Source organism: Lichtheimia ornata (genome assembly GCF_029851405.1).
Source record: "Lichtheimia ornata isolate CBS 291.66 chromosome Unknown scaffold00091, whole genome shotgun sequence".
Lineage (NCBI taxonomy): Eukaryota > Fungi > Mucoromycota > Mucoromycetes > Mucorales > Lichtheimiaceae > Lichtheimia > Lichtheimia ornata.
Window position 1 is genome coordinate 92,545 of NW_026695411.1, and position 25,094 is coordinate 117,638.

Consider the following 25,094-nt stretch of genomic DNA (forward strand, 5'->3'; position numbering starts at 1 on the left):
GTTGCTTCATCCAAAGCTGCAACAAGCAAAGCTTACCTTGCGAAATCACGCTCTCTTCGAAACATGGCATCATTTGAGGCTATTTTATGACCCCTGGATTGCCCCAAAAATTCATCATCACCCCTTAAATTCCATGACTGCCGTATATAAATCATTCATTTCGAGCAAGAAACCCCCCATCACAATGAACTTTAAGCTCTCTCTTTTCATTACTCTTGCTCTCTTTGCCCTCTTGGTGGTAGCTGATTATGGAGCCATGGCTGTAGCCGTTGCTAAATTGCATCAAAAAGGCATCGCTTGCAAAAAGCATTGCGAAGGGAACACCGATTCTCTCTGTGTCACGAATTGTATGAAGCCGACTAGAACAGCAAAGCTAATGACTACTACTACTTGACGACGATGGAGACTACTGTGGCCTTGTACATCTCTGGATAAACATTTGATGCACTTTTGTATCATCATCAAGACACAATAAATGGCAACATGATCTGTATAAGCATCCTTTATTCATAGGGTGGGATGATCTACTCTAAGGAATGCCGACGATGCTGTCAATTAAAAGATTGAAGGGGGCTGCATAAAATCGTTGCTCAGCCTTGCTATCACCATGCTCAGCCTTGACAACTCACTTTGCCACACCCTTCGTCCTTCTTGCATGTGTTCTTCATGAACGACATTGTCAACCTCGCCGCCATCTATCAGTCACCATTCGTCACCGTGCACCATGGAGAGTATTCAGCAACACGCATTCAAGCAGCAACCCATCGAGCACAGCAGCTGGTTGCAGCATTGGTAGACATTCTCGATGAACGCGCCATGCTCTTGTCAACGAGTGCCCAGTTCACACTTGCGTTGAGAGACAGCCATATGATGCGTGCCATGATGCCCATATCATCGAAGGGTTATCTTCGAGGCATTCAGATATACCATGAACAAGGGCGGCAATCAGCAGCTTTAGCTCTATGTCATGAAGGACTTGGTCGATTCGATGATACTACATCAGCAGCGTACGATCAGCTTGTTGCTTGGAAGGATAAGGTGGAAAGCGCCAACAGCAAACGTGTCGACTTGATCAGCAACTTGCCATTGGATGTGGTGGTCACCCACATTGTGCCAAGAGTCATGGATGATAATGCAGCAGTATTGGGATCAAGCAAAGCATGTCCTTATTTGTACGTATCACGCACTTGGAGAGAACGGTTCCTGCTACACCCTGATGGATTGGATTTTATGATGGAATACACAAAGCCGTTGTCACTCGCACAAGGCCATGATCAGCTGATACGTTTTGCACCTTTTGTGAAGTCACTTCGTGTCGGCCATTGCAAAGGGACCAAACACCACAAGCTATCCGACTTGTTTTCAAGAGCCAACTTTCGATCATTGACGCACTTGGAAGTTAGTAGTGAGTTATAGAAAGGATCAATGAGGAAAAATACGGGATGGCTGATCACTGTGGGATTGCACGTAGATGCATTTGCTTCTGATCGTCTTGCATTTCTTGGAGCATTGTCATCTGTGGCAGGCACCTTGACGCACTTTGAACTCAAATCATCCTTGTCCCAGACGAGTCCGCTTCCTATCGTATTGCATGATCTCCTACATGCATGCCCAAATTTGGTTTCCCTGGTTACCAAAGGAATCAAGGCCGACATGAGCTCCACCAGCAACAGGCAATATCCACAAATGAAGCATTTGAGTCTATTTCGACTACCCGGTGATTCAATCACGTATGATGCGATGCGAGATTTATCAAGTCGATTCCCTTCCCTTGTTTCCTTGGATGTGAGCCCTATGCCTGATTCGAGACTGTTGCCAGTGATCCATCATGATTGTCCTTTGATGCAGCAATTGTCGTTTGGTTGTTCTTCTTCAAGATGGGATAAGGCGACTACAACAAATCATCATCATCAACAAGGATTACGCAAAGTCGCGATTGGTGTTGGACAAAGCACGTGTAACCAAGCGGATATTATTTCAATGTTGGTACAGCACAGGCACTCTCTTCAATCATTTCGTTTGGATGGGGAAATCGTGATCAGCAGCAGCCACAACGATGATGTGGATGTGGATATGGAGCCATTCACGCAACTTGAAGAACTTGATTTCCGGGATGCGAATAACAGCTGTATCACGCTTTTCTTATGGATAATGCAACATGCACCTTACACCACGCATCTTCAACTTTGGTATGGAGCGAATGGACATCAGCACATCATCGATGCCATGATACGATTGAAGCATCTTCGCAAAGTGTGTATACACCAGAGTCACATTGAGCAAACGCTATTGCCTGAATTCATTCAACATCATATCCACCTTGGAAACGCATCATCCTTGGAGTATTTAAAGATTGTGTATGATGATACGCCACAACATCCAAAAAGCCTCATTCCCATCACACGATTACAACGATTACGCTCTCTGGAAATCTTCACCCATGGCATCATCCCTGAGTCATTTGACATTCTCATGCATCACGTCGCCCATCAATGTCCATCCCTTGAAGACTTGAAGCTATCAAGTGCTATGGCTGAGATTGCAGGATCCATCTTTCAACCCCTTCGATTTCATGCTGGGCTCAAGCGACTCAAGGTCCTTTGTTCGGATTTATCACAAGGAGACATGTTATTCTTGACACAATTCCCCAAGCTGGAATACTTTGAAACTTGGAGCGATATCAGCAATGACGTGTTGGCATCATTACAAGAAAAGATAGACACCATCAAGTTTGAAGCATGAATCAATAGATGTAGACATTCCCTTGTGCTGTAATAAAAAAAAAGGTTGTTAAGTGGATGTGAAAGGAAGAATGCTTGGCACTTGTATATTGACAACCACATAAGTTTGAGAGAACCGTGTAAAATGGATTTATTGGAAGGTAGTATCAGTGTTTATACATCTTACAAGTGAGAAAGTGGCAAGGCATATAGTATGTACATCCTTCCATTGGCACACCGATTAAAAATTAAGCAGCAGCATTACGCAGCAGGAGCTTCGGGTGCCTCAAGTCCTGCATCACCAGAACCACCAGCGTTTGAAGCACCACCGGCGTTTGAAGCATCACCTTTAGCACCAGCCTCTGCACCACCGCTTGCTGCACCACCAGTCACCTCGTCCAAGCACTTTACATAGCAGTTTTCACCTTGGTGGATAAGCTCCTCTTCACATTTCTTGAAGCATGTTTTTCTCTGCTCTGGTGTACCGACGGGTGTGCCAACTTTTGGAGCAGGTGGTTCAGGAGGACCACCTGCAAGTGCGTTTTTCAAGCATTTTTCATAGCATTGGAACGATTCCTTGATACCTTGGTCATTGCATTGATCAAAACACGTGTCCTTTTGAGCATCCGTAGCAACGGCACCAATATCGGCTTTGTTTCCTCCTGGTTGTCCTTGATCAGCTGGTTGTGCTTCATCAGCTGAAACCTCTGGTTGGGCTAACACGGCAAGTGTACCAAAGGCGAGAGTAATAAAAAGAGATAGTTTTTTGAATTGCATGTTTAGGAGAGGATGAGTGAGTGATTGATTGATTGATGGTGCTGTATGAAAATCCTCCTCCCCCTTTTATAATGCTGTTATCCCTTTGCCATAATCCTACCACCGCCGTCATTTCAGGAGCTCTGTATATGCATTTTCTTCTTCTTAGAAACCATGATCTACAACAGGCGTTTACTAGCGCATTTGATGGGCACAACACAAAGTACATTTTTAAACGGCAGGTGTCTACATGATGCATGTTTGAAAGAGGATCGGCGGTCAAAAGGTAACCAAGATGATGCACAGCCAATCCTAGCGCTTGCATGTGGCAAAAGCCTTTTACTTTGGCAGTGTTGTAAAAATGATAGGGCTCATGGTAGCTACGTTGTTGGATTGTCTGTGGCCCACGATAATTGCCAATTTGGTTCGTTGCTCCTTGTATGGGTCCGAATCATGATCAATAGGTGTCATAGTGCAATAGCAAGTTATATGTAATGTATGTACAAAGTGACATCCGTAAAGGAAAGAACCCCCTTAAAGTAGGTTGTAGCCCTTGTTTTGTTACTGCATGTCTCGATACGATGGTAGTAGTGGTGTCGGTGATATCAACTTTTTCTGCATAGTGCAGCATTTTATTGGGGGTATTGGATAAACAGAGCTGCAAGATCACTAACATGCAAAGTATGCATGAAAAAAACAGGATTATGACTTGGTTGGCACCATGTTACGCATATACATCCATCCTATCTAGGAACATTTGGTAGACTCGAGTGAGCATTTGACAATGATGAGCGGGCAGCGTATACAATTAGTGGCTCATTTGGCATATACAAGGCAAGACGTCGTTCGGGGTAAATCAGTATTAGTCCAACAACACGGGTGTGTAAAGGGTGGCCCCGTTTGAAATGTAGGATGATTTGAAGAGCGCAATACAGTTGTAGGGGTGATGGCTATGTACTTGCGCCAAAATGCAGTCGTTTCCTAAAAATGTCAACATGGAACCGTTGCCTTGGTTATCGTGTCCTTTCACAACTCCACTTGCTCACATCCTATACATAAGGGATGTATACATGATCACCATGCATCTTTCAAAAGCAGCATTCTTCACTCACATGTGAACATCTATTACCGTAAACAAGGTGACGCGTGTTTTTAAAACGATGGAGTGAAAAATTAAGGATGCCTAAGACTAGTGATCTTTGAAGCCACATGGTTGCCATGAAACGTGAATTTTAAATTAGATTCATCATCGTATAGCGTATATGCTGATTCTTCAAGGAGGTTCAACTCCGAGGATTGCAGCATTTCCATGCCGATCAAATCTTGTTTGAAATATGCAGCTTTTGTGACATTCATGTGAGCCCAACCATGAGCACCATAAAAAATACTTCCAATGATACATAGCAAAGGCCTAATGCTCATTCAAACACCCACTTGAAAATGACAGCTCACATATTCAAGCCATATGTACTTGTGTAGTAGTAGTGAGTCAGCTGCCTGTTAGTGATCTTGCAGCGTTGATCAACCATTACCCCTAATAGTAAGATGCTGCAGGTGGTAAGACATATAGGTGATATCACCGAAATGCCTACATGTCGTACGATCGAGCGGTGCACTCCAATAACAAAACAAACGCTGTTTGGGACCATGACAACCCGACTTTCAGGGACTCTCTCCTTGCAGAATGGCATTTGCTATGCACACAACACGTATGCTTGCGGTTGTACTATGAGACATCCAAGACAACACGGCCTTCGAGTTGGATGACAGTGTCAATAATCAATATGGAAACAGGTACGTAGCCAACATTGTGAGGCACAGAATACACCCTTTTACGTCCCTCCAACAACACCGTTTTTACAACATGCATTAATCAACATGCTGTTGTATTTCAATTAACCTTTCCAAATAATGATGCTAGAGCTACTAGAAGACTTTTGAGTGCTAGGTACTTATACATGGATGTTCGTAAAACGGAATCTACAGTATCATCCTCAGCCCATCATGGTGTAGGTACATCGCTCTTATGTTATCTACGTTTTGTGGCCAATGGACTTTTAAACACGCAAGAGAGCCTGCTGTAGATCGTTATTTCCAGGAGTATCATGTTCGCCAAGATGCAGTCGGTGTACACTAGCCATCAGGCACATGCGTAGCTTTGCATCGCTTGGCATTTGGATGATGATTGTAGATAGCTTCCTTCACCCCCTTGAAATAGTGGTAAATCGGATAACTTTATGTATAAAGGGTGTAGCTTCAAAATAGTGAAGCTTTCCGTTACATACTCTCCATATGAACTTTTAAGATTTCCATTTTCATTACGCTCGTCATGGGTACACTTACAGTGCTAGCCCTTCAAGACGATTCCAAAGGATCTTGTCAAGCCCCCGCCAACGCACAACCTCAAACGGATGAGTGCATGAAAATGTGCTCTAACCAGAACACCCTCCCACTTCAAGATTGCTATGGACGGTGCTTGGGCCAAAGGGCTCCTAATGTTGATGCAATGTAGAAAAGTGTGCCATAGTAGATAAAGTACTACTTAACATCCCCAATGACATCCTTACAACGATAAACTCAAGATAATGGATCAGTGCTTTTATTACTGGGCAAAGCCTACATACTAAAGATTGAATCATGGCACTACACTGTGTTTGTATCCAACGTCATGTTGTGGGTTGGGGAGGACGACTCATTTCTCTCCGCTTACTTGTAAAGCATCCTACTCACTTTCTTTCAACTCATGAATCCCCAAAGGTCAATCTCTCTCTCTCTCTTGCAGCAATAACAACAACAGCAGCAGCTTGCGATGCTGTCCGGTTCAGCCATTTCCTTCATGGTGGTGTCGCGATTCGCGCATGCAACACATTATGCGATCTTCGTGTGCATTCATAAGTCGATATTGCTGCCCAACGTTCGCCCTAGATGAATGGTATCTTCAACATCGACTATGACTGCAGTGGATAAATCATCAGCATGCAACTAAAGAAGGCTACGATATGATACGTACCGTCATTCGAAACTATCAAAAGGACAAGGATGCTTTGCGACACGATGGATTGCATTTCCTGGATTGGCTAAAACACGCATGGATGCCGACCGTTCACGGCTATTCTCAACATTCGATGACCCACGACAACAAGAAGTGATCATGTGATATGGATCGATCCCAATCAACAAAAAGTGATCTGTTGGATGAACCCTGTTTTGATGACAAAGGCTGCTGTTGACATGAAACGGATCCTGTTGGTATATATTTAGGATTGTGTTGTAGTATCTTATCCCTGCAATACCCCACCAGTATAGAGCTGAATAAAACATCTGTGGCTTCTGATACCAATTTAACATACCATCACATAATCAATCAGTAATCGCTATTTCATCCTATATATGCAAGCTGAAAAACTACGCGTTTGATTCGATAATCACCACCCTGCGGCCTTCATTTGATATATAGTAATCCATCCCGCAACGATTTAGTGATCCCTGATGGGACGATCTTTGGGTTTTCAGATCTTGCAGCACCTATCGATGTATAGAAAGCAGCCACCCATCATTGTTACACCAACTTCACGCATGATGATGATGATGATGCCATTGTGAGACACACAAGCAATGCTACCACCAGGGTCTATGGCGTTGAGCGCATGTATGCGATCCAGTATAATAAACACGCTACTTTTATGGCATCATCAACAGCTGGCATTCATACCAATGAACTATATACCATAACGCAGCAAACCCCACTATCACAAATGGGGTTCATTGAAAGACATTCGTTGTGTGTTTTAAAAAACCAGCAAGGGGATACTATGTAGATGTAGCATGTCTTCTACATAATTGGAACGGCATCCATGTTATTTTCCACCGGCCTGTTGCTCTGGATAGCATCGCTCTTTACATTCCTCCTTCGGTCTCAGATACATGACTCTGCATCTTTTGAAGCAAGCTTCTTTTTCCTTTACAGTAACAGGGCCTTGAGAATTTCCTTGACCCTTTGGGGAGGGTGGTGGTCGAGATGGCGGTAGTGGGGGTCGAGCTAGCACTGAAACTGCACCGATGACGAGAGTGATGAAAAGGGATAGCTTGATGTTCATATTATGGATGAATGCGATGTTTGATGCTTTTACCCTTTATAAAGCTGTGAAATGATTTCAGGGGTTGCATAAAGTAATAATGATGCGGACTTACGGTGATGTTGACTGTATATGGCGAAAAACGGTGCTGTCATTTAGAAAGGGGATGAACCAAAGGTGTATTTTCTTGATCATTTACATCCATCAATGATGGATTATGTAACGAGAAGCTGCATGGCAAGAATGAGAGCATTGTTAAGATGAGGATGGAATGGATATTATACTTTGTGTTCTCGTGTAAGATGGTATAGCGCTTAAAGCATGCGCTTGTAGTGTTGGAATTGAACAGGATTTAGAGACACCATAATGTCTCAAGGCAGATGCAAAGCCGATGACCGCTTCTGCATGTGGCGGAAACCATATCTAGGATTCAGATTCAATGTCTGAAAAAGTTGTTTCTTCTCAGGTCTTGTTCCTATGCATTATGGAAGTAATGATAGGTGCGATCCTTTCAGCTGTGGTTATCTTGGGTCATGCTGTACACGTCTTCAAGATCCAGTCATCAATGTTGAATTTTATGGCCCGTTTTAATGAGCCGTAAGAAAATTCCATGATGACACAGCCGATCCAGGATCACGAAAAACGATAGACCATAGAGACATTCTTTGAAACAGCAACGGGTAGAATCACACGTTTGATAATACAATGCATACCACTTCCTCAGTATCGATGATTTATTTTTGAGAGACATGAATAAAAAGTGATTCTACTACCACTATTTACTGCTGGGCACCGCGTGGTTTATCCAGGCAATCATTAAAACATGATAAAGTTATTTTGCCAGTTACTGAATCCTTGCATTGATTGACGCATGCAATTTTTTCTTCCATGGTAGGTTCATTCGGCGAACTAGCAGGATCTTGGCCTTCAAAGTCAAAGGTACCAATGGCTAGCACCATAAGCGAGGAAATGGCGAGTATGGAAAAAGTGATAACTTTAAGTGCATTTGGATGAGTGAGCGAATAAATGATGAATATCGTTTGTGCTGTTACAGAACACGTCCTTTATAATGTTGTGGAAGTCAAAAGGTCGTGCCTTAGCCATACGCCCATTTCAGGAGTCACGTGCGTGTAGTAGAAATATCGGATGATGAAGAGCTACAACGTTTATAGAGACCAAATGTGTTGTATGTGGCATCAATGAACCTTTAACCTGGAAACGCCAAGCTATATTGTAGATCGAAGCGCTATCAATGCCCGCTTTTGCATGTGGCTGAAACTTTAAAAAGGTCTCAAAGGATGTTATGTACAATGAGTGATAAAAGATAATACGCTTGTACGTATGGGTGCTGTTCTTTTTAATATTTCAATCATTGAATCAAGTACTGTAACGGATGGTGGATATAAAATCGTGAAACACAGAGCAGTGGATGTCTTTTATGCCAATGTCATATACGAGGCGACCTCCTCGAAGCTTATTTGTGCATGAGAACATTCCCGAAAATCCAAACATTAAATGTATACGGATGTCAATCAATAGCAATTGTCAAGGCAGCGTAGGACGTTTGAGATGATGGCTGGTCATTCTCGCATAAAGGATCAATTCCGGATCATGTGATTCACCCAACAGATGGAGCTTGCGGGAGTGAAGGGTTTCTTTTCCTGACAACAGTTGACATTTCCGTTTACACACACTCAAAGTACGCATCGAGGACAACGACAATGGGTGAAGAACATGGCAGACCAACCCTTCAATGGCAATGCTTCGCGTTACTACACACGATCATGATTCGAGCCCACCATGTCAAAGTGGCTGTTAAGTGTATCTTTCAATACCAACCAAAAGCACCAGCAGCAGTGACAACCACCTTATGATTGAAGAGCATCGAGACGATATCACAACGTGTTGACAATGATAACCAGGAGAAGCCATGGCTCAGACCAGTGCAGTAAGGAGTCTTTGCATATGATGGATGGACGTTGACACACGCGTTTGTTTTTTGGATCTGGCACGAATGACATGGGCTGCTTGTTGTCTCTCAAGGTTCCTATGGCTGAATACGATCCTACTCCTTGGTTCTTGTGGTTGCCATGGCAAACGATCTCATCGACATGCATGAGCTTGGGCGTTTTTTATGCAACATATTCTCGCCATCTCCGGATCCAACATCCGATGCAATTGATTATCGGTTAAGGAAAGGATTATATAAGATCATCTCTCGCTGTGAGTTACATCTCTGCATCTTTCCTCACGATGAAATACATTTGTATCCTTTCACTTGTCTTTGCCGTTGCCCTCGCCGGTCCTACTGTTCCTGAGCCGGTTTATCCGAATCCAAAGAAGTACTTTTCGGAAATAGCCCAATGCATTAATGCTCCTCTCGATAAATGCACTACAAAAAACGGTTGCTACATTCACACAAATCGTAAGCAAAATTTGGGATTGTGTTATTTTGTTGATACTCATTATGTGCTCGTAGCCTTCACCGGTGAAGAGGAATGTGATTATGATCCAAAAAAGGGTCAATGAGTGATATAACAGTGCCCTACATCTTGCAATTGTTCGATCCCGTTCTTTATCCTGTTATTGAGTTCTCCAATAAACAATTGCCCTGTTGGCAAACACAAATGGACATTACAGTAGATGATATGTGTTACTGTTGCTCATTTAAGTGTAAACATGTACCATATCGTTGGTCGCACCAGTTGTTTGCAATGATTGCATCAAGCATAATGATCAAGTTGAGACAACTGATAGATGATTACAAGACTCTTTTTCACACATTGCATATACCCTGATCATTCGATCCAATATACCAAAGTAGCATCCATTAGTCATATGATATATAGAAATTTACATGTAAGGCTTTTATAACTCAATAGAACGATAGGGGATGGGTGAGTGTGGGTGAGTGTGCGCGAGTGAGTGAGTGAGTGGGTGGGTAGGTGGGCTGGTTTCCCTTTACACACACTCCATCTACGGACACAGCAATGGGTGAACATGGCCGATCAACCCTCCAACAATGCCAATGCTTCGCGTTACGGCAGACGATCATGATTCGAGCCCACCATGTCATGTCGTCAAAAGTGGCTGCTACACAAGTGTATCTTTCAACACCAACCAAAATCACCAACAGTGGTATCCACCTTACAATTGAAGAGCATCGAGACGATATAGCAGCACGTTGACAATGATGACCAGGAGAGATTGTGGCTCAGTGCAGTACATAGGGAGTATACAAGAGCAAGGAGAACAATCAGTCTTTGTATATGATGGATGGGATTTGGCACACTCGTTTTCTTTGGAGCTCGCACGAATGACATGGGCTACATGCTATCTCTCAAAACCCTGTTGCTGAATACGACCGTAGGATGTACTACACAAGTGGTTGTTCCCATGGCAACCGATCTCTATCGACATGCACGAGGCTTTTTTTTTGTTGGCAGCATATAAGCACTCCTCCTGAATGCCCTTAGACGCCAACATCTGATTCAATGGATTATATAAGGACATTGCTCCCTCTGTGAACATCCATCATCTCCTCAAGATGAAATTCAGCTTTATCATTTCGCTTGTCTTTGCCATTGCCCTTACCGATCTTACTGTTGCGTGGACTTCAGCCGTGGAAATTCGGAAAAACATGGAACGATGCCAAAAAATCTCTCTCGATGAATGTCCTGCAGCACGCAAATGCGCCATTGAAGAATGTACGTAAACAATGTGTTGTGGAATGCGGTGTCGTTCGATGATACTCATTGTGTGTTCATTAGCGGATGACGGTGGTACCTCTTGTGCTTATGCTCCAAACAAGGAAGATGAATGAGTGATACATATAACAGTAGTCTTACATTCTGCAATTGATTGACTCGTTCATTGTTCGGTTTACCCAATAAATAGAATGATTTTGTTGCCACATACATAATAGCAATATTGAAATGATCTTAGTCACTGACGGCAAAGTGTAGGGATGACCATTATCGTTGACAAGAGATCGAGGATATGTGGTACATATAAACAAGTACTTTCATGGCTTTAGTTTCTCCCTTTTGCTATTTCGTGTTAAGGCGATTTCGAAAATCACTCCTTGGTACTGATAGGAGGATGTGGCGATTAGAGCAGGATGACCCCCGTGTGTTTGGGCGGAGGATGCGGGGTACACACAAATGTGCATCAGCATCATCGTATGACTTGCAGCGGTGCGCACCCCTTGATGGCTGTAGTTTAGCAACATTTTGGCCGTACGTGCTGTCTTGGGCATCAGTATCAACAATCAAGTAATGCTCAGCCTTTTGGTGAGGAAGGTGTAATCCTGGGAAGGCGAGGAGTAACGCTTGCATAATTCAAGAGTCAAAATGAGGTGGGGGGTGTTACTCGCTTTATGACATTGCTTACTTATTCCATCACTATAGCCTGGTTTTTTTTTTCGCATACATTGTATGTCATGTAGTAGACGTTAGACCTCATGCCTTCATAGTTTGGACTGCAGCCTATACATACCAAAAGGTGATTTACGCCATTTTCAACGGCGGTAACCCCTTGCATGAGGGTAGGAGTTGCCGTACGCCGCTAGATGGACTTTGGACACCGGGGAATACAGTATATATAATGCTATGATCCGTATGGTATGATGCACATCCTTTCTTTATTCAACATGAAACTCACTTTTGCCATCACCCTGCTCTTTGTCATTTCCATGGCTAGCAAAGCTTTGGGTCGTCCACCTCCACCTCCCACCAAATAGTCCATATGCAAAATACAGAAGAACTCCTCTTGATCAATGCGAACAGCAACCTACATGTACACTCAAACCTGGCATGTTGTTAGTGAGTGCGTGTATTAAATCTTGGCTAACCATGGAAACTTCTCTTTAGGTCCTAGCGGTCGGCAATATTGCGGTTATGATCCAAATAAGACGACACAACAGTAATAGCTGTAGTAGAGATGGAATAGGGCATATAATCTTACGCTTATAATGTGAGCGATACTTATCCCCTCAGCATACGGTACAACGTCATTTTTCAGAAGCAAAGTATCATAAAGTGACTTTTCCCTCACGACATCACCACGTGATTAGATTATCATCATCACCATGGCAATGAGCTTATTTTCAATCATTGTGCATGAACGTGTGTCACGCTAACCCTACTTTGGGTCTCTCTATGTGTGTGTGGGGGGATAAGATATGGAACCAAAAGTATGGGTATCAATTGCACCATCAACCAGCCATGGCATTGGTCGACTTAATCAGACACGTGAGCATAAACAGCACTTGCATGCAAAAGTTGTGTGCGAGTCCGACTCTCTTTCACTCACTCTCTTTCTTTTTTCTCACGACCAACAATGCCTGTTGCAGCAGAACCCACCCTTTCCGCTATTCGCATTTACCCTGTAAAGTCATGTCACTGTGTTCAACTTGACGAATGCGAGATTGGTGCACTTGGACCCAAACACGATCGACGATTCATGTTTATTGAAGAAAGCAACAAGCGTTTTATTACTCAACGGTATATACAACACATATACGCACGCAGCAGCAGCACATTCATTATTGACATACACACACACATGTAATAGCAAATATTCTTCGATGGCTTTGATCCGTCCTTTGGTGGATGTGAAGAACGACACGTTGACATTGACAGGACCAGGCCAACCTGATTTGACATTGCCCTTGACACCTCCCAAAGAAGAAAACAATCGCCTCACCGTCACCGTATGGAAGGATACCATCACAGCCTATGATATGGGCGATGCAGCAGCAGCATGGATTGGCAAATTCTTTAAGGATCATCGCCAACACAACCAAATGAATCCACACAGCGATGATGGCGGCATGGGCGGTGTAGGACCCGATGTACCTCCAGCACGATTAGTGGCGATTGATGAACAAGATTATTCGCGACCTTCCCATGATCGATTACCTGGCATTCACACTGCATTTTCGGATTCATCTCCCATTTCGTTTGGATGCGAGTCAAGTCTTGAAGACGTCAATAACAACTTGATCCAATCAGGATTAAGCAAGGGCCAATCCATTCCTATTGATCGATTCCGCAATAACCTCACCATTTCTGGTACCGTGGCATGGGATGAAGATGAATGGCTTGTCGTCCAGTAAGTTCACAAACCTTGGCCTTTTGGAGGAATAGTATGACTCATGATGATGCATGAAGGATTGGTGAAGTGACATTTTATGTGATGCGACCTACGGCTCGTTGTACAGGTAATACAAAGAAAATGGGCTAGGATGATGATGGGTCACTAAAGTAAAGAGCATAGTGCCTGGATTCAATCAAGATACCGGGATCAAGGATGATTGGGGCAAATCAGGTGTATTGGATTATCTCAAAGTCAAACGCAACTTGACCACCAATCCCAAGCAAGGCTACTTTTGTGTGGATGCCGCTCCCCTCACCAAGGGCACCATTCGTGTAGGCGATCCTGTCAAGATCTTGGAAAGAATCCCAGCAGACAAGGTTGAACGTCCTGTGGGTCCACCACCAACAACGACCTCTAATGATAACTAAGTAGTATACCTTTTTTGTTTCTTGTTTGGATATAAAAAATGCTTTTTTTATTGGTCAATACTATTTAAAAAAGCCTATCGTCGACGTGGATCATTTTCATAGTCATCCAAAGCTTCACCTTCCTCTGCACTTGAATGCCCTCCAGCTAATGGCTGATCCAAACTTTCTCGATGGGACATCATTTGACGCTAAAGAAAAAAGCCATTAAATGAGATGATGCAACATACACCTATCCTCCATTCCAAACCAACTTACCCTCTTTTTCCTTCTTTCTTCATCATATCCCAATTCATCTTCCCGATCCGAATCACGTCGGGCATACTTGTATCTTCGAGAGCTATGTGATCGTCCGTGATGGTGACCTTTGGAATAATAGGCTTCATCTTCTTCCTTGATCATTCCCTCTTCTTCCTCATCATCTTGCTCCATTTGTTTCTCCTATAAGCAACAACAATCCCATGAGTATCCACACACACATGCACAGCTCTTCTTTTTGGTACCTTGAGTCGCTTGATAAACTTTTCAAAAGCTTCCATTCTTGCTTGTTCAGAATCAATGGCCTGGTACTCGGGTAAATGTTCAATACGTGGCATCACGGCTTCCCAAGTATCCTCAACATTCACAGGGGGATCCAAATGTTTCATGGCATAACGTAATGCATCCATCTTTTTCCTCAGCTTCCTTTCTTGACGTCGTTTTTCTTCCTTGAGTCGATGCACAGCCTTGTTTTGAAGCTAGGCAAATCCACGTTAGGAAACCTTGAAGGTACACAAAACACCTGAACAGCGACTTACATGATCAAAGATTATTTTGATGTTGCTTTCAGTAGCTCGGTCCTTGAGAGTTGGATCTTGGTCGAGGATGCCACGATATTCTTCAAACTTTGTATCCACAGTCACTTCAAAGTCATGTTGCTAGATAAACATACGTCAGCTTTAAGTGTATCCCACGTGATCCTTGTTCTTTCATACCTTGAGCACATCATACACAGCCTTCTTTTCATGATACAATTTCTCATCCAAGTCATCCAACATGTCCCAAAAGAGATCGAGGGGAGAAGAATCAGGGATGCCCAAGAGATCCAAGTACCGAGGATCCTCCTTGATGTGCGGATAAAGTTCCTTCCATAGGGTCCGTGCGTTGATCACCCCTTTTTGGTAATACTCATCGAGTAGCGTCTATTTTCAAAAATTGAGTTTTCGGATGATTAAAAATATACTCTGTGGTCCGTGCTCGCTTTGTTGACCTACCTTGAATGCATCACGTGCTTTCCGATGTTGACGTCTCTTTTGTTGCTTTTGTCGTTCAAAGTCATCAAAGGGTGCCATCCATAACTCTTTGCTGTGTTGTTGATACACCACCAAGAAATCCAACTTGTCCATGCCCTCAAATGCCTTTGGGTTCTCAAACGTGGGGTGCTTTTTATAGAGTTCTTGTGCCATAGGCCATCCGGTCTCATGGGTGATTTCTGGCATGTGGCGTAACAAGTCCGCAAATTGATCCATGCTGCTCTTGCGTAATTCACGAAGTCGATCCTTTTCACGTCGTTGTAATCCATGCACGTATTCATCAAAATAGGCTTCACGTTGGCTGTCAGACTTGACTTGATTGAAGGCGGGTTGTTGTGACAAAAGTTTGGCGGCTGTACGATAGCGTGTATAGGGTTTGATGTCTTTGGTGTTCTCAAGCATATGGAAAAACGCCACGCGTTGCTTAGTCTCTCGTTCCTCACGTAGTTCCTAAAACCAATAGGTGAATAAAAGAATCATCATCACCATCCTTGGGATATAGAGTCATGGGGCTTACACGTTCACGTTTGGCTTCCTTGTCAATATACTGATGAAACGCCGCCTTTCGTTCAGCTGCTGTACGCAAAGCACGATACATCGGATGGGTGATAATTTCTCGCATCGTTTGTTCCCACGTCCAATCCGGTCGCACACCCTAATAATATACCACATATATATAAATGATCCCTTTTTCCCATTGAAACTCCCATCCAGTCCTATCACTTGCCGTTTCTCGTAACAGTTTGACAAATGCCTTTTCTGCCTCTTCTTTGGTAGCAAATTCAACAGCAGGCACTTGAGATAAAAGCGTGGCACTAGGTGGGGGTTGACGAATGGGACCTCGTTGCTGTTGTGGTGTACCCATAGGCGTACTTGTTGAAGAAGGAGGACCACTCACATCACTACCTGTACCTGGTATAGGAGAAGGGCGAGATGAACTAAAGGATGGATGTGTAAGTTTTTTTTCCCATGCGTAGTAATAAAAATCATGCCACAAAAATGGACGTACACTTCTGCTTGTGCTTGTGCTTGTGCTTGTGCTTGTGCTGCTGCTGCTCGTTCTTTGGCTTGTTCTGCTTTATCACGAAGTTCTAAATGATAGCAACGTAAGATCTCCCATAATAGTTCATGTAACCTATTTGGGTGAATTTATACCTTTATAATCCTCGGGTATGACCCAACGTGATTCCTTTGTCTGGGTATTGCTGTAATAGGTCTTTCCCTCTGGGGTTTTATATTCCTTCCAAGGGCAACTCATCAATGCCTTCTCTTCTGGAGTAAGCAGCTCCTCTGGTTTTTCCCACGTACTCTGTCGCGTTACTGTGTTGAACCAATATTTCTTCCCTTGAGCGTTTTGATGTTCTCGCCATACAGGCTATACACACATAGAATAGTCATAGTGAGCCTTTTGTGTTGAATGTATGATAATAAATGGATGTATATAAACTTACTCCTGAAGGTGGCACGGGTGGTGTATGTGTATCAGATGGAGGTCTTTGCCAAGGCGATCCCATAGATGGCGAAACAGGTGGACTGCCCTGAAAACCACCATGGGGCTATGTTAATCGATAATCGGTCAGTTGAGAAAAGAATAAAGGATCAAAAGGAGATGCAAGTAGAGACGTACGGGTGGAGGATACTGGCCGTTGTACATTGTAAATGAAAGCTGTCTACAAACAGTCGACGATGGGTGTTCAAGAAAAAAAGTATACGCACGCGGCAGAAACACACCACACAGTGGCTAAATTCCCAGTCTCCGAAATCGGAACGGCTTCTCTGTAAAGCGGCTATATTCCCGGCATGCGATGTCACCTGACCTTTTCATCCACCAACACATACACAATAGGCTCAGGTCATAAAGGGAGGAAAAGCAGCCATCCTATCACTCACCTTGCATGAAGATCCCAATCCCCTACGCAATCCAAAAGGTCTCCATGATTGAACAAGTCGCCTCGTAAATATTGTAAGCTGTTTTATTCATATACGATGGAAGCTCTCATAGCAGCATGCCCTTTGTTCATACCATTTCCTTCTCTTTTATCCACTACTCCCTCATGTTGTTGTAGTTTTATCCATATAAATTTTATTGGATGCTCATCCCTTCATACTATCTTAGTATTTGCTGATAAAGTAATGAGGAACTTGCCGCTAGTGCGCGCTTGATGCAAGTTTGAATTGCGCTGTTTCTTCTTTACTGTATCATGCCCTGAGCAAAGCTGGCGCTTGCAGCCAGCACATAAGACCTCTTTCTCTTGTTGAAGTTGTTGCTCTTGATTGTCTTGAGAAAGGTAAGGATGAGAAGGAGGAGGAGGATTTGAGGAATAAGAAAAGCAATCATTAAGATCACTAATCTCAAAGGTGACCTGGACCTCTACCTTGACTTGGATGCCTTGGTGATCTTGATCATCTTGAAGGTCTTGCTGTTCTTGAAGATCTTGCTGAACTTGCTGCACTTGAGCAAGAGGGAGATGATCCTGCTCTGCTGGCAGAGGACTTTGTAAAAAGTAAGCATAAAAAAGAATGGTTTGAGGTAAAACAGTTATACTTACGTATAGTGACCCTGGACAACAGGGCAATCATCTGCATCATCACAATTAGGTTGCAGCTCTTGAGCAATGGATTCATCCACTTGGAAGGTTGCTCTGATGTTGTGATGAGCAAGAGCCTTGGTGATGATTGAGAGGACAGTGGAACGTTGATCAACTTGATGAGTTGCCCATGCTGAGTGGATGGAATAAGCAAGTGGATGGCCACAGACAATGGGTAGAGTGGTGTTGAGTATGATAAACAATGGCTTGATGATGCGTGTTGAGAGCACTGTCCTCGGTCGTGCTGCTGTATCCTGGCAACTTGACGCGACTGAATGGTGTGCCTGGTCACATCTCGTAGCATGCAACGCGTTCATCAGGGTCGGTCAGCAATAGAATGCAAAACAGGTGTGGCATCTCATCCTTGGCTTGCCGCTAATGTTGGCAAGAAGAGCATGTACGGCTGAGCATTGTGCTGTGTTTCCAAGGAAACGAAGCTGTTGGAAAGAAACGAAGCACGTCGAGTTTGAATAAAGAGCTCCACGAAAAATGTTCAAGCACATCCTTTTGTCACACGCACTCATCCCAGCACATGCATCCTTAGTTGCACTACATGTGTTTCCACCGTTTACATGTCTCGTCCTTTCTTTTGTTACCCACCATGTCGATAGCTAACCCTTGATGCTCCTTCGTTTATTAATGAGTGACCAAAAATAAAGCTGTGTGTCTTTGTAAACAAAGCTGACAACGCGCGACGTAGTACAAGATAATTCAAAATGACACCTTTATTGCTTTTTTAGTAATCCCTGCTGTACATGTTAAACCATGACTGTAAACATGTCGATATCCAGCAACCCTGTATATACATCAGACATGCATTGTGCAGCCTGTAAGTCGAAATTTTTCATATCCTGATTGACGCCTATAGCGGCGAACATTTCATCTCGCTGATCAATCATCGAGCGCCTTTTGACATCGGTAAGAAAATTATCAAGCTCGGCGAAAAAGCAATGCCACACTTGCTGGGGATCGTCCATCCTTCGTATCTTGAATCCTAAAACGCCGAGCACACCATAGACATAATCCACTGGATCCATGCATCGCCTTGATGATCGTTCAAACGCCTTGAACAAGTGGTTCAATGTCCATAACGAGATCCTTTCATCTCGAAAAGCTTCACCCGCGTCTCGTGATCGTTTCATTTCCATCAACCGGGCACTCCCAGTACGTTTCAATGGCTTGCCTATAGAGGAAAATGTGAGTTACTGATGGCATGTAAAAAGTGAATTACGTATATACCTGGTAAACGGAATGACTCCGTTTGTAGATTTTTCTCAAGACGAGAAAGTGATTCCATATCCAGCATATGCGTGCCTGATACTTCGGTTGCCGTTTCAGCCAAAAACACTACTTCTCGAGGTAGCACCATCTCTTGCCATGTCCACACACGCTTCCACCAATCGCGTTCCATAAACGTATCCAAGACATCCACGGCTTGCTTATACTGCTTAAAGGTATACTCATACTGTGGATCATTCATTTTGAGGCGTTTGAGGCGTTTCTTCCAGTAGCTTTCTTGGTCAGGGATACGGTCCATGTAATGTCTAAGTTTGGGTATCGTTTTATCATCACAATCAATCATGGCATAGCATGTTGAACATTGAGCGTAAATATCGCCCATGATATCCAAGGGGGTATCTGTGCGTGCACATAACACGTCGATCCACCAGTAACTATCAGGGTGGTCTCGGAGCAGTGCAAGGATGGTGTCTCGTTTTTCAGGTCGCATGGATACAGGCTCCACAGGGTTTCCATACTCGTCATCCACATAAAGGCCAATGTCCTCCCATTGATGGCCATGCTTGGATGTTTTCCAGAGATGGGACAAGGCATAATGCGGTAATGGCACGTCTTGGTTGTTATCATCACCACTCGCAGTAATAACCCGTTTCATGATACGTCTTCGATGAATGGGATCGGTAGAAGGCTTGACGAGTTTCATCTTGGTCTTTTCTTCATCCTTGCCAGGTACATAGAGCAATAAAAAGTGTGGATGGTTTAACAAGGATGGAATGCCTTCCAAATCATCGCCATGTAAGTAATCTTCAGGATCCACAATGGTTGCCGATTCTTCTTTGGAGTAGGGCTCATCATCATAATCCTCTTTCTTTGATGGCAATAGAACAAGGCATGTTGTTAGACTCGTGTTGAACATGCGATGTGCTGGTTGTTGCATACCTCGTAAAAATCATCATTCTTAGATACACAGCACCCCATTTTATGCGTAGGATGAAAGAAAGGAGGTGGCAATGGGGAGGAAAGGGAGAGTGCAAAGAGCGCAGCCATTTTTATGTGGGAGAAGGTAAAAAGACTTTATCCTTGTGTTACATGCATGATGAAGATCGGATTGCCCTGATACATATACATATACAACGTCAATGCTTAGTCGGAGATGCACCATACCATATAGCGTTATTACAATCCCCACCTAATTATCCTATTGTGGAGGATAGAACTCTTTATTTATTCGAAAGCAATGATACCCATAAATGAAAACGTACGTAGCTGCATGAAGGAAGAAATCCTGTTCATTCCCTGCGTGTGTGTAAAAGGGGTGGACCACTTGGATTCCCAAATCGGGAAAAGAAAACGTGATTTCCTCGTTTAGTACGGACGATCCCTCGCGACAATGACAGCAATAGCTTTGCGTACGACATTGTTCTAGAAACAACAATCGCAACCACTGCAAATTGGATGATTGAAAAAAAGCAAACCCTATCATACACGCAATTTCATTCTTGTGGATGGATGAATGAGCAAAAAACAGGTATGTATCCCATTGCATGTGTTCTTTATCCTTTTTCCCCTTACTACCGAGCTTGTATACCCAGTGTCGGCCATTGGACATCACCAAAACCATCCTACATAGCCACATTTTACTTTCCACGTACCCATTAACCGCAAAGATCCCAAATCATCCATATTGCCTCAACTTGCAATCCTCAACTCACTACTCTATTGTCCATTGCCAAACCGCTGGATTTATTGAATTCCTAAAGACCAACATATAACTCTACGACCAGCAGCACAACCAGGATGAGGACGACCACGAACACGGCCATGGCAAATATAATAAGAACGTCGTCGCCCTTTCATCTCAAAGTTCGTTTGCTATATAAACCGTGACAGGAATCAGAAACATGCTTTTGATAATGGGTATAAAGTCGATGCTACTTACGTATAGAACAGGGCGACGCCGTTCAATTCCATCATAGTGAACAAAGAGCCTTCTTTTGCTAATTACTCTAAGGACGATTCCCATCTTTAGTATGATAATGATGGCATGGGATGAATTCAAACTTCTTACCATCCTCAACTTTGCCAACTCCTCGCCACGACTTGTCGAGCGTATATCAATGTGGATGATGCAAGTATTCAGCAACAGACGATAGAACAGCTTTTGCCTCCTTCTATATGTAATAGGTCGTTAACACATGTGCAATAAGAAAAGTCAAACCGTATTCCATACTTGCCTTTAGCAAAGTAAGCTCTTCTTTAGCTCTCGCGTTCTTGTGCATGGCTCGATGCTTTGGGTCGAGAGCAACGATATCGCATTCCTTGCGCAGTACGCTCGTTTTGCGTAAGATTGTGTTGGCATCCTCCAATTTGGGTGCGATATTATCGCTTCCTTTTGAAACAAAAAGCTATACAGTGAACCCATAGATATGGCATGCAATGTGTGTGTTTTTACCTGAAGCCATTTGTAGGAGTAACGAGAGCGCTGAGATACCTGCTTTGTATTAACAAGCACCAGGGCCATCAGCAAGCAGGGGATTTCTTCCACCACATAGCAAAAGGGGAAGTGGTCATCATTGGGAATGGCATCCCGAATGGCAACAGTAGCATCACCATCCTAATATTATGGAAAAAGCATCATAATGAGAAATAAGGTTTGACATGACAATGTATGCAAGCAAGATAACACTTACATAAACAACGGCCCAATGCTTGGAGGCTCAACCTACTCATCGACTTGTGAGGTTGTAACATAGATACGTCAATCATTGTGTCAAGATGAAATGGAATTCAATGAATAATCTACTCACTTCCAAGTACTTGCGTGCTTGATGGCATGGATTGGCCGCCGGATGCCTGAGCACGGTGCAACCAACTCCAACACCTGCTCATGCGTCATTGTCCGAAGGACAAGTGTGGCGTGAGCAATCAGATCCCTCAATACATCCTCGTCGGTCATTGTCCTAAGAGCGTCGCCATAGACCTTCACGTGTTGCTGTGGCGTCCCGTAAGCAATCAAGGCCTTATGTTCCGGTAGGGAGGGAGTATAGCGTATTCTTGCTCATGAGTCACCATCATCCTTGCCATTGAATAAACAACTCACCATAGACATCCTTGTCTTCAATAAAGCACCGATCCCATCCCAAGGAATGTAAAAAGCCAAACGTCTCAGGTTGTGTCATGATGTGCTGGAATCCACCCAATGCTTGTTCATCCTCATATCGATTGATTGATTACATGATGGCGCCATGTTGACACCGATATCCATTGAATGTCATTTCTTTCAACACCAGTGCCAGTCTCCAAGTGAATGATGGATCACCATAACAACGGCTCCTGTTAATGATCAATCTTGTAAGACAAGACCCATTTGCCACGATCCCAATCCTTTCCATTATTTACCTTGGTATATCGATGCACATGAATATGAGTACATGGATACGTTGCTATGCCAATGCAAGCTGTCTCACGTGATGCTCAATGTTGATCATGGGTGGATATGCTTGTAAGCATGCAAACTGCAGCATGACGCGTGAAAAAGGCTGGGCCGTATATTCAACACACCAATAAAGCTTGTCAACGATCGTATACTGAAAGAGATGCTGGTTGAGTAATGCCGGCAAGTGAGTTATACATTAGGTAGAATGCACTGCGCCGTCTGCTGTTAAAAAAGTGGTTGATGCAAGTTGCCATTGGAGCGAGCGAGGTGGAAGAAGACAAGGTTGATGTTTAAAAGATTCTCGGTCTATATTCTCTATGAGAGTCACCCTGTTACACAACTCCCCTTTGGGCACGCGCGTAAGATGATCATGCATGTACCTGAAAGACTTGGTTGCATTCACGTGAGCACCTTAATGCACACCCCCTTGATGCATATGGGTATTACGAAGTTAAATGCTCTAGTCTTCATTTCAGTGTAAGGTATAGAACTCCCTTGTGTAGTCATCAGAGTAGACATCGACGATCATGGTTTATCTATCTATTTGTTATTCTTTGACACACGTTATTTTTTTGGGCATCACCACTTGAGTACATAAAGCTGTTTCCTCGATCTCTACGTGAACATCATTAACGTATGCATTTGGTGGGTGGATGTACCTTTACACTTGCTTATTAAAAGAGAAGAGTAAACTTTTTGGATCACGTGCTTTTATTGTAATACTGTAGCTTTGATAGTAGAGAAAAGGACAAAGGTTCTATTGATCTCCTAACTGCTAGTCTTCTTAGCTGACTCTTCTGCATGCATTGATTTATGTAAGCATCTCCACTCGAAACAGCAAGAAGCAACAGCGTAATGCAAAGTGCGCGATCAACGGGTGTGTGTAACCAGGCATCTACCAGTGCAGCGACAAATTCCTCTGACATTGGCGCTCTTGCATTTACTCCTTTGTTATCCTTACACGCACACCACGACAAATGGCTGCGATCGAACACATTAGCTGGTCTGAATTACTGAAGCATGCCAACATTACAGCTCAACATGGTAATGACGGCAACCGAATTGCCACGGCAACCGAGTCTCTACAGCAAATAGCGCACCAATTCGCCGAGGAGCTCAATGAGCGTGCCAAGCTTTTAGCCAACAGTGCTCAGTTTGATAGAGCGTTACATGATGCAGCAGCCATAAGAGCCATGTTACCAGGATCAGGGCTTGGATACTTGTGTACAGGAGACGTGTATTGTCAACAAGGGCGTCATGCAGCAGCGATTTCCATATACGATCAAGGGCTTGAAGCTGTGTCTGCATCAGATCCATATTACCACCACCTTCAGCAACATCGCATGCAAGTAGCACCCAACAACAACAAACGAGTCGATTTCATCAGCCGGCTACCATTGGATATTGTCATCACCAACATTGTACCAAGGATGACGCCAACGTACTTGGATTCGAATGAGCTGTATGGGCCTCTTTACGTATCACGTACATGGCAGGAGCGTATCTTGCAGCAATCCAAGGGGTTGACTTTCGAATTCGGGCAAGAGGACCACACCTTCAAGACTGGTCATGATCAACTCATCCGATTCGCACCCTATGTTCAAAAGTTAAGAGGCAATGTGTTTGACGATGCAGAGTTGAAAGATCTCTTTTCTCGAGCTCGCTTTTCCAATCTTAAGGACCTGCGTATATACTGTGAGTATGGATGGGCAGTGTTATCTATGCAATATGGATACGAATGTCATCTTCTTCCTTTCATTAGGTGATTCTACAACCCCTCATCTTCCAGTATTACATGGTCTACAACTGATTTCTGATTCATTGACGCACCTGAACATTGATGGGTACCATTATTTTGACCTAAGTGATATCCTCGAATCATGTCCAAATCTTGTATCTCTGGAAACAGAGCATGTCGAGCCTGTTTTATCTTCACCGCCATCATCACGTTATCCCAAGATCACGCACCTGGCACTTCATGACGTATCAGAAGATGAAGCCCCTAGCCACGATGATGTGATTGATCTCCTCAGTCGATTTCCTTCTTTATTGTCATTCGAGCTTACGCCAATGTCCGATTCCAGTATCTTGATGACTATACACGAGCATTGCCCTTATCTACAGGTCCTCTATTACGGTGCCAAAAATTATCCTTCAAAGAAGATTGATATCCACCCAAATCAAAAAGGAATCAAGTCGGCTCATTTAGGAGGAGAATACACAGAAGACCTTTTCATGCAAGGTGATCTGGTGGAATTCCTATACATGCATCGGAATTTATTGGAATCGGTCGGATTTAGTGGTGAATTTGAAGCAGATGATTCCCTTTGGAAATTGGTGGATGGGAACGTAAGTACGGCAAAGGGATGATCATTATGATGTTTATGTACTTAAAGTGACCCAGCGTAGTCAGGAGTGTGATGTTTGGTAATAGAAAATGGATAACAATGAAAAGTACGTTGA

General features: G+C 43.5%; 8 protein-coding genes across 8 annotated transcripts; 4 read left to right on the forward strand and 4 right to left on the reverse strand.

Moving 5' to 3' along the window:
• Positions 1 to 666: 666 nt before the first annotated feature.
• On the forward strand, positions 667 to 2,742 carry O0I10_011486 (uncharacterized protein; the record flags this gene model as incomplete). Its single annotated transcript, XM_058491453.1, has 2 exons — positions 667 to 1,405; positions 1,472 to 2,742. 2 exons carry the CDS (start codon positions 667 to 669, stop codon positions 2,740 to 2,742), a joined length of 2,010 nt encoding a protein of 669 aa, XP_058337800.1.
• A 239-nt stretch (positions 2,743 to 2,981) lies between these two features.
• O0I10_011487 (uncharacterized protein) lies at positions 2,982 to 3,497 on the reverse strand (the record flags this gene model as incomplete). The annotated part of the gene is made up of 1 exon (XM_058491454.1): positions 2,982 to 3,497. One exon carries the CDS (start codon positions 3,495 to 3,497, stop codon positions 2,982 to 2,984), a length of 516 nt encoding a protein of 171 aa, XP_058337801.1.
• A 7,602-nt stretch (positions 3,498 to 11,099) lies between these two features.
• Positions 11,100 to 11,375, forward strand: O0I10_011488 (uncharacterized protein; the record flags this gene model as incomplete). The annotated part of the gene is made up of 2 exons (XM_058491455.1): positions 11,100 to 11,259; positions 11,323 to 11,375. 2 exons carry the CDS (start codon positions 11,100 to 11,102, stop codon positions 11,373 to 11,375), a joined length of 213 nt encoding a protein of 70 aa, XP_058337802.1.
• Positions 11,376 to 12,892: 1,517 nt separating this feature from the next.
• O0I10_011489 (uncharacterized protein) lies at positions 12,893 to 14,079 on the forward strand (the record flags this gene model as incomplete). Its single annotated transcript, XM_058491456.1, has 4 exons — positions 12,893 to 13,056; positions 13,127 to 13,666; positions 13,726 to 13,775; positions 13,832 to 14,079. 4 exons carry the CDS (start codon positions 12,893 to 12,895, stop codon positions 14,077 to 14,079), a joined length of 1,002 nt encoding a protein of 333 aa, XP_058337803.1.
• A 74-nt stretch (positions 14,080 to 14,153) lies between these two features.
• O0I10_011490 (uncharacterized protein) lies at positions 14,154 to 17,022 on the reverse strand (the record flags this gene model as incomplete). The annotated part of the gene is made up of 12 exons (XM_058491457.1): positions 14,154 to 14,267; positions 14,335 to 14,517; positions 14,580 to 14,813; positions 14,874 to 14,993; positions 15,051 to 15,257; positions 15,330 to 15,818; positions 15,886 to 16,023; positions 16,096 to 16,306; positions 16,378 to 16,459; positions 16,524 to 16,743; positions 16,820 to 16,924; positions 16,996 to 17,022. 12 exons carry the CDS (start codon positions 17,020 to 17,022, stop codon positions 14,154 to 14,156), a joined length of 2,130 nt encoding a protein of 709 aa, XP_058337804.1.
• A 448-nt stretch (positions 17,023 to 17,470) lies between these two features.
• On the reverse strand, positions 17,471 to 18,273 carry O0I10_011491 (uncharacterized protein; the record flags this gene model as incomplete). Its single annotated transcript, XM_058491458.1, has 2 exons — positions 17,471 to 17,861; positions 17,918 to 18,273. 2 exons carry the CDS (start codon positions 18,271 to 18,273, stop codon positions 17,471 to 17,473), a joined length of 747 nt encoding a protein of 248 aa, XP_058337805.1.
• A 441-nt stretch (positions 18,274 to 18,714) lies between these two features.
• Positions 18,715 to 20,132, reverse strand: O0I10_011492 (uncharacterized protein; the record flags this gene model as incomplete). The annotated part of the gene is made up of 2 exons (XM_058491459.1): positions 18,715 to 19,139; positions 19,196 to 20,132. The coding sequence occupies 2 exons, from the start codon at positions 20,130 to 20,132 to the stop codon at positions 18,715 to 18,717; spliced, it is 1,362 nt and encodes a 453-aa protein (XP_058337806.1).
• Positions 20,133 to 23,608: 3,476 nt separating this feature from the next.
• On the forward strand, positions 23,609 to 25,052 carry O0I10_011493 (uncharacterized protein; the record flags this gene model as incomplete). The annotated part of the gene is made up of 3 exons (XM_058491460.1): positions 23,609 to 24,326; positions 24,394 to 24,980; positions 25,041 to 25,052. 3 exons carry the CDS (start codon positions 23,609 to 23,611, stop codon positions 25,050 to 25,052), a joined length of 1,317 nt encoding a protein of 438 aa, XP_058337807.1.
• Between the last annotated feature and the right edge of the window lie 42 nt (positions 25,053 to 25,094).